At 66.0% G+C, this 14,930-nt stretch overlaps 1 protein-coding gene across 1 annotated transcript; it reads left to right on the top strand.

The window, feature by feature from the left end:
• PDE2A (phosphodiesterase 2A) lies at positions 1-14,412 on the top strand (the record flags this gene model as incomplete). The annotated part of the gene is given in 22 exon segments (XM_065731175.1): positions 1-89; positions 324-436; positions 5,307-5,367; positions 9,326-9,415; positions 9,500-9,588; positions 9,686-9,795; positions 10,760-10,815; positions 10,925-10,984; positions 11,063-11,109; positions 11,111-11,205; positions 11,694-11,746; positions 12,053-12,127; positions 12,238-12,279; positions 12,367-12,435; positions 13,022-13,152; positions 13,458-13,569; positions 13,686-13,725; positions 13,862-13,903; positions 13,906-13,924; positions 14,033-14,111; positions 14,202-14,235; positions 14,238-14,412. Coding segments are annotated over 21 exon segments (1,550 nt in total), but the record flags the coding sequence as incomplete, so codon positions are not given.
• Positions 14,413-14,930: the final 518 nt, after the last annotated feature.

Genomic DNA, 14,930 nt, shown 5'->3' on the forward strand with positions numbered 1-14,930 from the left:
CCACCAGACAAAGGCCGCGGCACCACGGAGCGGCGCGGCGCTGCAGGCTCGGCCGGGAGCGGCGCTCTTCGGGCGGCAGCGGGTAGCAGGTGCGGACCCCTTCGGCTCCACCGCGGGAGCGCTTCGGCCCCCGCCCAACCTCTCGGAGCCGCAGCAGCGCCGTCAATCAGCGCTCCCCCCCTCCCCGCCTTCCCCTCCCGCACGCCTCGGCGCGCTGCATCGGGCTCGGTGACAGCAGCGGGCTGGAGGCACCTCGCCGAGCTCCGCTCCCCGCAGCTTCCCGCAGCCGAGCTCCCCCCACCAACCCACCCCCGCCCCCCCAGCGCCGCCTCCCGCCTAGCTGAGCTGCCGAAGCATGCGGAGCTATGGGGCAGGGCTGCGGACACTCCATCCTCTGCCGGAGCCAACCGTACCAGGCGGCGGCCGCGTCTGACCTGTGAGTTCCAACCTCCAGGGGATGAATGGGGGGCAGTGTCGGGAGGGAGAGATGCTCCGGAGGGCGAAGCGGCGGGGGGAGGGGAACACGGATGCTCCGGGGGCGATGCGCTGCTCCGAGGGTAACGCTGGATGAGGCAGCAGGGAATGTGTGGGGAGAAAGGAGGCACAGCAAAGTTGCCGTCGTTTGCTTGCTGCGTGGTGACAAGTGGCCCCGATCACCCCCTCCCACTCACCCACGCACACCCGTCGCCCCTCCGGGGACCAAAGGACCGCGTGACGGGGGGGGGGAGGGGTGGGGGGAGAAGAGGGGGTTGGGTGAGCATCGTCCTTGCACTCCGTTGTCCCGATGTGGGGCACGGCCAAGCGCCGGGTGACTTTGCGAAGCGCGGCTCAGGCCTCTGAATTGCGATTCCCGCAGCACGAGGCTGAGAACCACCTCCGCACACCCACCCAACCCCCCCACCAACCCCGCAACAGGTCCGGGGGGGAAAGGGGGGGGGGGAAGGGGCCGTGGGTGCGATGTGGGGTGACCTTGCTCGGGGTGGGGGGAGGAACGGCAGCGCTCCGCTCCGTGGGAGTGGGGATGGGTGATGCTCTGCCACGTGGGGAGGCCCGAGACCCCCGGCTCCGCGCTGCTGATGCTTGGGGGGGGGATCTGGGGGGGGACTGGGGGTGATGTGTGCGTGGGCGCTGCCCGTGGGTGCCGGGAGATGTTTGGGGCGCTGCCGCACCGCGTCACAGCATCTGCCCCACGTCCCACGTCGGTGGGCTGAGCCGGCGGGGAGGAAGGTGAGGAGGAGGGTGAGGAGGGAAGAGAGGAGAAGGGAGGAGAGGGGAAGGGAGGAGGGGAAGAATAGGAGGAGGAAAGAGGGAGGAAGGCAAGGAGGGAGGTGAGGAGGGGAGGGGGAGGAGGAAGAGGGGAAAGAAGAGGGGGAAGGTGAGGAGGAGGGCAAGGAGAGGAGGAAGGAGGAGAGGAAGGGGAGGAGAGAAGAGAGGTGAGGAGGAAGATGGGAAGAAGGAGAGGAGGGAAGAAGGGGAAGGAGAGGAGGAAGGTGAGGAGAGGAGGATGGTGTAGATAGAGGTGATGAAAGGAGAGAAGTGAGGAAGAAAATGAGGAGGAAGGAGAAGAGGAAGGGAAGGAGAAAGGGAAAGAGAAGAGAGGTGAGGAGGAAGATGGGGAGGAAGGAGAGGAAGGAGAGAAGGAAAGTGAGGAGAGAGGTGGGGAAGGAGAGGTGGGGAAGGAGAGGAGAGGGGAGGGGAGGGGAGGGGAGGGGAGGGGAGGGGAGGGGAGGGGAGGGGAGGGGAGGAGAGGAGGGGAGGGAGGGAGGGGAGGGAGGGGAGGGGAGGGGAGGGGAGGGGAGGGGAGAGGGAGAGAGGAGAGGAGAGAGAGGAGAGGAGAGGAGAGGAGAGGAGAGGAGAGGAGAGGAGAGGAGAGGAGAGGAGAGGAGAGGAGAGGAGAGGAGAGGAGAGGAGAGGAGAGGAGAGGAGAGGAGAGGAGAGGAGAGGAGAGGAGAGGAGAGGAGAGGAGAGGAGAGGAGAGGAGAGGAGAGGAGAGGAGAGGAGAGGAGAGGAGAGGAGAGGAGAGGAGAGGAGAGGAGAGGAGAGGAGAGGAGAGGAGAGGAGAGGAGAGGAGAGGAGAGGAGAGGAGAGGAGAGGAGAGGAGAGGAGAGGAGAGGAGAGGAGAGGAGAGGAGAGGAGAGGAGAGGAGAGGAGAGGAGAGGAGAGGAGAGGAGAGGAGAGGAGAGGAGAGGAGAGGAGAGGAGAGGAGAGGAGAGGAGAGGAGAGGAGAGGAGAGGAGAGGAGAGGAGAGGAGAGGAGAGGAGAGGAGAGGAGAGGAGAGGAGAGAGAGGAGAGGAGAGGAGAGGAGAGGAGAGGAGAGGAGAGGAGAGGAGAGGAGAGGAGAGGAGAGGAGAGGAGAGGAGAGGAGAGGAGAGGAGAGGAGAGGAGAGGAGAGGAGAGGAGAGGAGAGGAGAGGAGAGGAGAGGAGAGGAGAGGAGAGGAGAGGAGAGGAGAGGAGAGGAGAGGAGAGGAGAGGAGAGGAGAGGAGAGAGAGGAGAGGAGAAAGTCACACCGTGCCACTCTCCCACCTTCCCCATGGACGACCTTTGGAGCGGCAGCACTTCGCCCCTCTCCCTGCGACAAACCCCACAGTGCCGTCTCCATCCCCACCCCCCCTGCCCCACAGCTCCCCCCCCACCCCCCCCCCGTGGTGGCCGTGGTGGGGTGCACGCTGCACGCGCTGCCCTCGTGGCTGTCGGTGTCTGCACGCTGCGGCCCCGCGAGCGCTCACCCTCCACCGTGGGGAGAGGGAATGGGGTGTGATGAAAATATGGGGGGAATGCTGTGAGAAGTGGGGCTGATGGGAGAGGAATGGGGCCCAAAGGAGAGCAGTGGGGCCAACAGGAAAGCAATAGGGGCGGGAGGAGAGTAATGGGGGAGGGAAGCGGCCCTGAGTGGGGGAGGGTATGGGGTGGAGGTGGGATGGGGTTGGGATGGGAATGTAGGATTGGGATATGGGGTGGGGATGAGGTGGGATGGGGTTGGGGTGGGATGGGGGTGACTCTGGGACCCCGTTGGGTACCACCCATTGGGGTCCCGCAATTAGCTGCAAGCTCCTAACGAACCCACTGAGCGCCGGCTCTTCTCCGATCCTATTCCCATTTTGGGTTCCCGGCCATAAAGATAATGGGAACATTCTGCTCCGTGTCCCGGTGTCCCCGATTCAATGGGGTTTCCATTCCGGGGCTGTGAAGTACCGTAATTAGAGCTGTACTTCATTAAGATCAACGTTCCTGGTGGCGGCACAGAGCCCACGAGTGTGGGGTTTTGGGGTGGGCACTGGGGTGGGGAACTGGGGTCAGTAGGACGTGGCTATGGGGCCACGGGGACACAGCTGTGGGGTCACCAGCTTCCAGCACTGGGATCGCTGTCCCACAGCACTGGGTTTCCTGGGGCACAGCACCGGCACCTTATGGGGTCAGAGCGTCCCTCGGTTATGGGGTCAGAGCGTCCCTCGGTTATGGGGTCAGAGCATCCTTTGGTTATGGGGTCAGAGCGTCCCTTGGTTATGGGGTCAGAGTGTCCCTTGGTTATGGGGTCAGAGCGTCCCTCGGTTATGGGGTCAGAGCGTCCCTTGGTTATGGGGTCAGAACGCCCTTATGTTATGGGGTCAGAAGATGTGCTGGTTGTGGGGTCAGAGCATCCCTTGGTTATGGGGTGGGAGCACCTCCCCCCTGCGCTGCTCTCCCCGGGGGGGGGGGGGGGGGGGTCACGTTTAATGAGCGCTGATGAACTTTGCTCCCTCCGCTGCAATTAACGGCTCCTGCTGCGATGTGGGGGGGGGGGGATGGGATCGGTGTGGGGATGTGGGGTGGGGGGAGCAGGGATGGGGGGGATCCTATAGGGCGGGGGGGGGGTTGGGATATGGGGTCCTCTCGGGATGGGGTTTGGGGATATGGGGCTGATGGGGGCGCTTTGGGGTCATTGTCGGGTCGCTTTGCAGGGCGATTTGGGGTTGCTTTAAGGGGGCTTGGCGGGTGGTTGTAGGGCTGGTTTTGGGGTGACTTTGGGGGGTGGTTGTAGGGCTGCTTTTGGGGCCCTTTAGGGTTCGGGGTGATGTGGGGCAGTTTGGGGGCGGCTCGTTGTGATTCCGTGAGGTTTTAGGGTGAATTTGTGGCTTGGGGGGGGGGGCGGTTTAGGCCTAAGGGGCGGCTTGAGAGCGTTGTGGGGCAGCTTATGGGGTGGTCGTGGGGCAGCTTATGGGGCCGGGGGGGGGCGAAACTGAGGCCCGGCCCTATAGGGCGCTGCGCTGCGCACTGTGGCCAATAGGGGGCGCTCGGCGCGCAGGGACGGGGCGGGGGGGGCAGCGCATCCCATATGGGAACCGAACCCTTTCCCCAACCCCACCCCATTTGGGATCGCGCCCCACCCCTTACCCAGCCCCACACGGGACCGTACCCCACCCCGTCCCCTACCCCGCCCTATATGGGACCATACCCCGCCCCATATAGGGGGGGATGCCCCGACCCGTATGGGAACCAAACCCCTTCCCCAAACCCACCCCATATGGGTCCGTGCCCCATCCCCACACGGTACCCTACCCCACCCTTTTCCCCGCCCCATATAGAGGGGCCATGCCCCATCCCTTACCCCACCCCATATGGGGCCACACCCCACCCCATCCCTTACCCCACCCCATATGGGGCCATACCCCACCCCATAGAGGGGAAACGCCCCGTCCCACACCCCACCCCACATAGGGCCATACCCCATTCCTCGCCCCATACCCCACCCCATATGTGCCCATCCCCCCCCGGCCCCGCCCCACGCGGACGCGCAGCAGGTGCGGAGCGGAGCGGGCGGGGCTGCGGGGCGGGAGCGGGCCGAGCCGAACCGAGCCGAGCGGAGCCGAACCGGTTCGGGCTTAGCGGAGCCGAGCGGAGCCGAATAGAGCCGAGTAGTGACGAACAGAGCCGAACCGGGCCGGGCTGAGCCGAACCGAGTAGAGACGAGCCGAACCGGGCTGAGCCGAGCTGGGATGGGCTTGAGCTGAGTCGGATGTAACCAAGGCGAACCGAGCCGGGCTGAGCCGAACCGAGCCGGGCTGAGCCGAACCGAGCCGGGCTGAGCCGAACCGAGCCGAGCGGAGCCGATCAGAGCCGAGCGGAGCCGAGCGGAGGCGGGCTGCGCTGAGCCGAGTCGAGCCGAACGTTGCCGAACCGAACCGAGCCCGGCCGAGTCGGACTGAATCGGGCTGAAGCCGAACCCCGCCGAACCCCGCCGAAGTTTGCCGAAGTTTGCCGAGCGGTGCCGAGCGGCATGGTGCCGGTGGTGCGGCGCACGCTGACCGCTCTCGTGCACTCTTTCAGGCGCGGGCAGCGGCTCTTCCTCCACGCGGACGACTCCGCGCGTGGCCCCGAAGCGCTGCAGGTACGGACCCCCCCACCCCCACCCACCTCCCCCCCCCCCCCGAGCCCCTCCCCCCACCGCTCCTCCTATGGGGTGGGTGTGGGGCGGCCCCGATCCCGCGGCCATGGGGACCCCCCCGGAGGACACCGTAAGGCGCTGCCCCGCTGGGAGTGGGGGCGGGGGGGGACCCCATAGGGGGGATTGGGGTGGAGCGGTGCCCGGGGTCGGGATCCGGGCCCCCCGCCCCCCATCAGCCCGACCCTATCGGATTTGGGGCGTCTGTGGGGTCGTTCGGCTTTGGGGTCCCTATGGGGTCGCTATGGGGCCGCTATAGGGTCGGTTTGGGGTCGCTATGGGGTCGCTATGGGATCGCTATGGGGCCGCTATAGGATTTCTTTTGGGATCTCTATGGGGCTTCTTTGGGTTCTCTATGGGGCCACTCAGCTTTGGGGTTGCTATAGGGTCGCAATAGGTTTTCTTTTGAGATCGCTATGGGGTTCCTTTTGGGGTCCCTATGGGGTTGCTTTGGGGTCGCTCTGGGGTTTCTTTGTGTTCTCTATGGGGCCGCTTGGCTGTGGGGTCGCTCTGGGGTCACTATGGGGCTGCTATGGGGCTGCTATGGGGTCCCTTGGAGGTTATTTTGGGGTCGCGTCGCTTTGGGGTCGCTGTAGGGTCAGTGTGGGGTTGCTTTGCTTTGGGGTCTCTTTGGGGTTTCGTTCAGGTTGGTTTTGGGATCCCTTTGGGGTCCCCTTAGGGGTTCCCCATCCCTGATGGAGACCCCGACCCGCTGCTCCGGGGATGGGGATGGGATGGGGCGGTTATGGGGTCGGGCGGTGTTTCCTCCCCGCGGCCTCGAACGCATCGGTGGGGCCATAAAAGTGTGGGGTGGGGTTTGGGGGGGGGGGGAGGGGCGGAAGGAAAACGGCCCTACAATGCACGGACGCTTCTTTCCGTGACACGGGAACAGGACGGCTTCCTCTGCCCTGCCCTATAGCGGGCCCCCGCCCCACAGCCTGACCCTAAAAGCCGGGAGGGGGATGGGGGTCATCCGTGGGTCCCATCGGCACCGCTCTTTTAGGGTCGGGGCGGCGGAGCTCTTGGGATCAGTGGGGCGCGGTGTGGGGTGGCCGACCCTATCTGTGGGGGGCGGGGGGGTCTGTGTAAAGCTATAGGGTCGCTTTGGGAATGGGGTCACGTGGTTTTGGGGTCACGTTGGGATTGGGGGTCCTCGGCCCTATTTGGAGCCTGAGGAAATCTGTGGGGTTTGGGCTGCGTGCCTCGGTGGCCCCGTCCCAAACAGTGCTGCTCCTGCACCCCTCTATGGGGCCGGAGCTCTCTATGGGGCCAGAGCTCTCTATGGGGCCGGAGCCCTCTATGGGATCAGGGTTCCCCTATGGGGCCAGGGTTCTCTATAGGACTGGAGCTCTCTTTGGGACCAGAGATGTCTATGGGGCCAGGGTTCCCTAAGGGAACAGAGTTCTCTATGGGACTGAAGCTCTCTATGGGTCAGAGCTCTCTATGGGATTGGGGTTCCCCTATGGGGATCAGGGTTCCCTATGGGGCCAGAGCCCTCTATGGGTCTGACCCCCGCCCCCAAAGATGGGGGCTTTGCACGCCAGCACCGCTCCCCCCCGGCCCCAAATCCAATTCCCCTCCAGTTGCACATGGCCCCCAATTACATTTCCCAGCTCAATTAACGCTGCTTAATGAGCTCCTAATGACCGCGCTGATCCCATTAGGGCCGGGGTGCGGAGTGCTCCGCCCCTCTGAGGGAACTGTGCCCCATAACCACATAGGGCTGCGCTCCAAAGCCCCGGACCCTAAAAAGGGTGCTCTGCCCCATACGGCTCATGGGCTGAGGAGGGCTATGGGGTCGCGAGCGCTATAGGGTGATGAGGGTTACGGGGTGATGGGTGCCATGGGGTGAGGGGGGCTGTGGGTGAGGAGGGCCTCCACGATAGGATATGGGGTGGGGAGGGGGTGACACTGGGGCTCATGGCCCCTTATGTAAGGTATGGGGTGGGGATATAGGGCTGTGTGGGGCACGTGGTCCCCCATATGGGATATGGGGTGCAGACAGGGGACAGTGGGACTCGTGGGCCTTCTGTAGGGTATGGGGCGTGTATATAGGGCTGTGTGGGGCCGATGGCCCCTTCTGTAGGATATGGGGTGTGGATATGGGGCGGCGTGGGGCCGGTGACCCCGCAGGGGATGTGGGGCCGCCCGGTGTCGGTGCGTTTCCCGCTCGGGGTCGTGCGCTGCGGTGCTGACGGGAAATCCTCGTGCGCGGCGCCGACAGGAAGCGGCCGTGGCCGCCGTGCGAAGCGGCGTGCAAAGCGGAGCGGTGTGCAAAGCGGAGCGGTGTGCAAAGCGGTGTGCAAAGCGGTGTGCAAAGCGGAGCGGTGTGCAAAGCGGTGTGCAAAGCGGTGTGCAAAGCGGAGCGGTGTGCAAAGCTGCGTCCCCGTGCAAGGGACAGCGCAGCGGCGCTTCCTTCCGCCCGCCTCGTTAGGCTGATTGCGATGATGAGGTTAATTAGGGGTTAATTAGGGGGCGACTTCAGTGAGAGCGGTGTCACTGATCCGGAGTGTGGGAACTGCGGGGGGAGGGGAGGGGAGGAGGGAGGGGGAGATGGAGGGGGGAGGGGGGGAGGGAGGGAGGGATGCGAGGACGGAGGGATAAATGGGGTGGGGGGGGGGATGGGGAGGGGAGGGAGGGAGGGAGGGAGGGTGGAGAGAGGGATGGAGGGATGAGGGATTCAAGGGAGGATGGGAGATGGAGGGAGAGATGGAAGGAGAGGAGAGATGGAAGGGGGAGGGAGGGATGGGTGGAGTAAAGGAGGGAGGGATGTGAGGATGGAGGGAAGGTTGGAGAGATGGAGGGAGGATGGAGGGGTAAATGGGATGGGTGGGAGGATGGGGAGATGGAGGGAGGGAGGGATGAAGGGATGGAGAGGGAGATGGAGAGATGGAAGGGGGAGGGAGAGATGGAGGGAGGGAGGGATGGGTGGAGGGAAGGAGGGAGAGATGGAGGTGGAGAGATGGAGTGAGGAGGGAGGGATGGAGGATGGGTGCGTGGAGGGGAGGTTGGAGAGATGGAGGAGGATGGATGGGAGGATCGGGGGAGGGAGGGAGGGAGGGATGGGTGGAGAGAGGGAGGGAGGGATGGGGGAATTGAAGGGCGGATGGGGGGAGGGAGGGAGGGGTGGCAGTGGGGCAGGGGACCCCACGGCCCCGTGCCCCCCCGCGCTGTGCGCTGCGCTGTGTCAGAGCAGACAGGTTGCTTACACTAATGAGATTAATGAGGCTTCGTTAATTGCACCGCGGCTCCTCCGGGAAACTGCGTGTGCAGAACGGGGGGGGGGGACTGCAGGGATGGAAACGGGGTGCAGCGCGAAGGTATTATGGGATGCGTTGCAGATAAGGGGTGCATTGAGGCCCCGGCGCTGTGGGGCCGGGCGCCTGCACGCTGCTATTTATGGGGAGAAATGGGATCCACGCCGACCCCGCGTGGGGCAGGGCGGCTGTGGGGCACGGGGGCAGTGGGGCCGGGGGGGGGAGCGGTGTCCCCGCGCTCAGCGCTCTCCTTGGGGTTATTTTGGGCCCTTTTTCCGTTGAGGCCACCGCCCGGGAGCAGCTGTCACCGCACGGATGGGGCGGGCCGAGAGGATGCGTGGGGGGCGGGGGGCACGGGGACGTGGGGGGCACGGGGACATGGGGGGCACCGCGCTGTGGGTCACGCGGACCGGGCCGTGCTGTATTCTACAGTGCATGTGTCTCCAGCGTGGCTCAGCAGCTGGGGACGCGGCCCTGTTGGAATCACAGCCCGTGCCACTGCCACCACCACGGCCCCAAAGCTGCCCCGCCCCACGGCGACACCGCCCGGGGGCGCCCCACGGGGACACGGCACGGGGACGGGGGCGTCCTATGGGGTCCAACCCCCCCCCCCCCCCCTTCCTCCCCTCCCCGTGCTCTGGTTGCAGGATGCTCTGCTGGGGTTGGGGGCCGCCCTCGATGCCCCCCAGCTGCGGGACGCGCTGCGGGACGCGCTGCTGGCACTGCTGCCCCACGCGGTATGTGGGGCTCAGCTGCGTGCACGGGGGGGGGGGGGGGCGTGCACGGGGGTGTGCACATGTGTGTGTGTCCCCCCCCCCCAGGAGCACGCCTACGTTTACCTGCTGGATGGGGACACGCGGCTGAGCTGCACTGACCCCCCCCACGAGCTGCCCGCCGAGGGGAAGCTCAGGTGAACCCCCCCCAATGTGTGGGGCAGAGAGGTCTGTTGTGTGTGGGGGAGGGGGTGATATGGAGCGTGCCCCCCCCCCCCCACCCTTCCGCCCCAGGGATGCGGTGCGGAGGCAGAAGAGGGTGGAATGTGGGGGGCTGCCCCCCAACGAGATCCCCGACCCACAGATGGGGGCACTGGGAGCGCCGCTGGGACCCGGAACGCAAGGTGGGGGCGGAGATATGGGGAGGGGGGGAGGGAGGGAGGGGAGAATGGGGGATGGAGGAAGGCAGGAGAGGGAGGGAGGGGTGGTGGGAGGGATGGAGAGGAGGGAGGGATGGAGGGATGGAGAGGAGGATGGTGGGAGGGAGAGAAGGAGGGGTGATGGGAAAGATGGAGCGAGGGAGGGAGAGAGGGAAGGATGGGGGATGGAGGAAGGATGGAGGGAGGGATGGAGAGGAGGGAGGGAAGAATGAAATGGAGAGGAGAATGGTGGGAGGGAGGGAGGGATGGAGAGAAGGAGGGATGATGGGAGAGAGGAGGGAGATGGAAGAAGGGAGGGAAGGATGGGGGATGGAGGAAGGCAAGGAGAGAGGGAGGGAGGAGGTTGGGAGAGGAGGATGGTGGGAGGGAGGGATGGAGAGAAGGAGGGATGATAGGAAAGACAGCAAGGGAGGGAGGGAGAGGGAAGGATGGGTGATGGAGGAGGGCAAGGAGAGAGGGAGGGGGATGATGGGAGAGGGAATGAAGGAGGGAGGGAGATGGAGGAGTGGATGGAGAGAGGGAGGGATGAAGGGAAGGATGAAGTGAGGGAGGGAGGGTGGGGGGAGGGATGGAGAGGAGAGAGGGTGGGAGAGAGGATGGAAAGAAGATGGGTGGGATGGAAAAGGAGGATGGGTGAGAGGAAGGGAATGAGGAAGGGATGGGGGGAGGGAGGGAGGGAGGGGTGGAGAGGGAGGGATGGATGGGGAGAAGGAGGGATGATGGGAGAGAGGGAGGGAAGGAGAATGGGGGGAGAGATGGATGGTGAGTTGGATGGGAGAGTGGATGGAGGGAGAGAGGAGAGAGGGAGAGAGGGAAGGTGGGGGATGGAGGATGGCATGGAGAGAGGGAGGGAGGGAGGGGGGCAGGGGGGAGGGAATGGTGGGGGGAGGGGTGTGGGGTGCGTGCCCACCCTGCTCTCTCCTGGCAGTGCTCATCGTCCCAATGCCGGACAAGGAGAGCGGGGCCGTGCTGTGCGTGGTCCTGGTGAGCCGGGGGGGGTGGGACAGAACCGTGCAGCCCCCCCCACCCCCCCCAAAAAGAGGCACAGCCCCTTCAACCCTCCCCCCCAACCCCTCCCCTCCCCCCCCCTCAGGTGCTCTGTGCTCAGCTGAGCGATGCGGACGAGCAGAACCTGCGGGCGCTGGAGAGACACGTGCGTGCCCCCCCCACCCCAAATCGACCCCCCCCCCCCCCCAACCCTGACCCCATAACCCCCCCCCCCCCCCCACAGGCCGTGGTGGCGGCACGCCGTGTCCGAGCCCTGCAGAAACTGCGGCCCCCGCTCCCCCCGACCCCCAGCCCCCCCCAAAAAACGACCCCCCCCCCCCGAGGGAGGGTACAGCGAGCTGGACTGCAAGATCCTACAGCTCTGCGGTGAGGGGGGGGCAGGGGGGGGTTGGGGGGGGGGATTCGGGGGGGTATGATGGGGTTAGGGGGTCTGGGGGCGTGTGGGGGGTTTAGGGGGGGTTGGGGGATTTGGGGGTTATGCGGGAGGTTTGTGGGGTGGGGGGAAATTGGGGGTGGGGGGTTTTATGGGGGGTTTTGGGGAGCTAGGGGGATCTGGGTGGAGGTGGGGAGGGTTTGGGGGGGGTTGGGGGACTTGGGGGGCTATGGGGGGTTGGGGGTTTGAGGGGTTTGGGGGGGTGGGGGGGGTCGGGGGAATTTGTGGGTTTGTGGGGGGTTTTGGGGGGTTTGCGAGGTTGTGGGGGTACGGGGGGGTTAGGAGGGGTTGGGGGAGGTTTGGGGGCATGTGGGGGGGATTTGGGGTGGGTTGGGGGGCAGTTCAGAGGGGCTTGGGGGGCTTTGGGGTCTTGGGGGGGTTGGGGCTGTTTGGGGGGGCTGTGGGGCTGATCCCCCCGCAGGTGAGCTGTACGATTTGGACGCGACGTCGCTGCAGCTCAAGGTCGTCAACTACGTGAGTGACTGCGCCCCACAGCGCCCGGCCCCATAGATGTGGGGCGGGGATTTGGGGGGAGGGGGAAATGAGGCAAGGTGGGGGGCGGAGGGAACCGAGATCCCATAAAGCATCAAAACCCCATAAGTGCCATCGGTACCCCATAGAGCCAAGAAACCCCATAAGCACCGTGCCCCATCAGCAGTGCCCACTGCGGAACCCCATATCGCGGGGGCGATCTGTGGGGTCACCCTATACGGGTTCGGACGTGGGGTTGTGGGGTTTTTTGGGGTCGGGGTGGGGACGCTGACCCCCTTGGCCCTATAGCTGAAGGAGGAGACCCAGTCGCTGTGCTGCTGCCTCCTGTTGGTGTCGGAGGACAACCACCAGCTCTTCTGCCAGGTGTGCGACCCCAAATGGCCCCAGACCCCAAATCCTTCCACCCCCTCCTCTCCCCCCACCCTTTTATTCCCCCCCCGCCCCTATATCTGACCCCATAATCTCTCGCCCAGGTCGTGGGGGACCGTGTCCTGGAGGAGGAGATCAGCTTCTCGGTGAGGGGGGGTTTGGGGTCTGCTTATGGGGTGGGGGCGGCCGTATGGGGACGCGAGGTGCCCGACCCCATTTCCTGTGCCCTACAGCTCAGTGTGGGGCGCCTGGGCCGCGTGGTGGAGGACAAAGACCCCATAACCCTAAAGGACATCAGTGAGGTGGGGGACCCCAAACCCACACACCCCGACCCCACACACCCCGAGGTGGGATCTGTGCGGTGGTGCTATGGGGTGAAGCTGTGGGGCGTCCTATGGGGGATTTGTGGGGTGTCCCTGTGGGGTTTCTTTTGGGCATCCCTATGGGGTCTCTGTGGGGTCTCTATGGGGTCTGTATTGGGTCTCTGTGAGTTATCTCTGGGCTTTCTATGGGGTCTCTGTGGGGTCTCTGTGGGGTCTCCGTGGGGTCTCCATGGGGTTTCAATGGGGTATGTCTGGGTATCCATGGGTTCCCTGTGGGGTCTCTCTGGGGTCTCTCTGGGGTATCCATGGGGTCTCTATGGGGACATGGGTACCCGTGGGGTGTCTGTGGGGTTTCTATGGGGTCTCTGTGGGTTACCTCTGGGCTCACTATGGGGTCTTCATGAGGTTTCTGTGGAGCATCCATGGGTCTCTATGCGTATCCATGGGGTATCTCTAGGGTCTCCATGGGGTCTCCATGGAGTGTCTATCGGGTCTCCGTGGGGTGTCTGTGGGGTGTCCGTGGGGTGTCGTGGCTGTGGGGTCAGCGTGGGGCCGTGTCCCGCAGGAGGAGCGGGCCCAGCTGTCGGCCATGCTGGGCACGGCGCTGCTGTCCCTGCTGTGCGTCCCCGTCATCAGCCGCGCCACCGCCCGCGTGGTGGCCCTGGCGTGCGCCTTCAACAAGCAGCGCGGCATGAGGTGGGGGAGGGGATATGGGGCCGGGGGGCGTGGGGGACCCCGTGGGACCACGCGCAGCGCCCATGGGGACGGGGGTGGACGTGGGACGTGGGGCAGCAATGGGGTTGGGAACAAGTTGGGTTGGGGGGGGGGGAGGGGCGGCGGTGGGGTCAGGCCGACCTGGCTGTGTCTTACCGTGACCCCTCCCCCCCCCCCTTTCCATTTTGGGATTCCCCCTCCCCCCCTTTTCCATTTTCTGACCCCCCCCTTCCCCTTTTGGGACCCCTCTGCCCCCCCCTTTCCATTTGGGGACCCCCCCCCCCCAGCTTCACGCAGCAGGACACGCTGACGATCCAGCACTGCTTCTGCTACACGTCCACCGTGCTCACCAGCACGCTCGCCTTCCAGAAGGAGCAGAAGCTCAAGTGCGAGTGCCAGGTGTGCAACACCCCCCCCCCAGACCCCCCCAGACCCCCCCGGACCCCCCCGGACCCCCCGGACCCCCCCGGACCCCCCCGCCCCTCCCCACGCGCTGACCACCCGTGTCCCCGCAGGCGCTGCTGCAGGTGGCCAAGAACCTCTTCACGCATTTGGGTACGAGGGGGGGGGGGAGGTGCGCATCCCTGCGGGGGGCGCGTCCGTGCTGAGTGCGGCCCCCATATCCCCCCCCATATCCCCCCCCCATATCCCCCCCCCCCATATCCCCCCCCATATCCCCCCCCGTTTGCAGACGATGTGTCGGTGCTGCTGCAGGAGATCATCACGGAGGCGCGCACCTCAGCAACGCCGAGATGTGAGCGTGGGGGGGGAGGGGCAGTGCACACTGTGTGTGTGTGTGTGTGTATGGGGGGGGGGGATCACAGGACCCCCCCCCTCCCCTCCCCCCCCCCCCGCGTTGCAGCTGCTCCGTGTTCCTGCTGGACCGCCACAGCCACGAGCTGGTGGCCAAAGTGTTCGACGGCGGCGTGGTGGACGACGAGGTGCGGCTGCAGACGGGGGGCGGGGGGGGGGGTCTAATTTGGGGAGGGGGGGCGGGGAACCCTCACTGACCCCCCCCCCCCATCCCGTAGAGCTATGAGATCCGCATCCCGGCGGATCAGGGCATCGCGGGCACGTGGCCACCACGGGCACCATCCTCAACATCCCCGACGCGTACGCGCATCCGCTCTTCTACCGCGGCGTGGACGACAGCACCGGGTTTCGAACCCGCAACATCCTCTGCTTCCCCATCAAGAACGAGAGCCAGGGTGGGGGAGGGGAGGGGGAGGGGGAGGGGGAGAGGTGGGGGGGAGGGGGAGATCCAAGGGGGGGAGGGGAAGGAGGACGGAGGGGAGGGGGGGAGCCAGGGCGGGGGGGGGAGGGGGGAGGGGAGGGGGGGAGGGGAGGGGGCAGGGGGGGAGACTCAAGGGGGGGAGGGGAGGGGAAGGAGAAGGGAGGAGGGAGGGGAGGGGGGGAGCCAGGGTGGGGGAGAGGAGGGGGTAGGGGTTAGGGTTAGGGAGGGGGAGGGGAAGGAGGAGAGGGGGGAGCCAGGGTGGGGAAGGGGGGGGGATGGGAGGCAAGGAGAGGGGGAGTGGGGAGGGGAAGGGGAGCGGGGAGGGGAGGGGGAGACACAAGGGGGGGAGGGGAGGGGAAGGGGAGAGCTGGGGGTGGGAGGGGAGGGCAGGGCGGGAGCTAGGGTGGGGAGGAAAGGAGAGCCAGAGTGGGGAGGGGAGGAGAGGAGACCCGAGGGGGGGATGGGAGGGGAAGGGGAGAGCCGGGGGTGGGGGAGGGTTGGGGGGATATGGGACAATGGGACATGG

This window comes from Cyrtonyx montezumae, unplaced genomic scaffold (assembly GCF_038088225.1).
Source record: "Cyrtonyx montezumae isolate F1298 unplaced genomic scaffold, pur_monq_1.0 scaffold_131, whole genome shotgun sequence".
Lineage (NCBI taxonomy): Eukaryota > Metazoa > Chordata > Aves > Galliformes > Odontophoridae > Cyrtonyx > Cyrtonyx montezumae.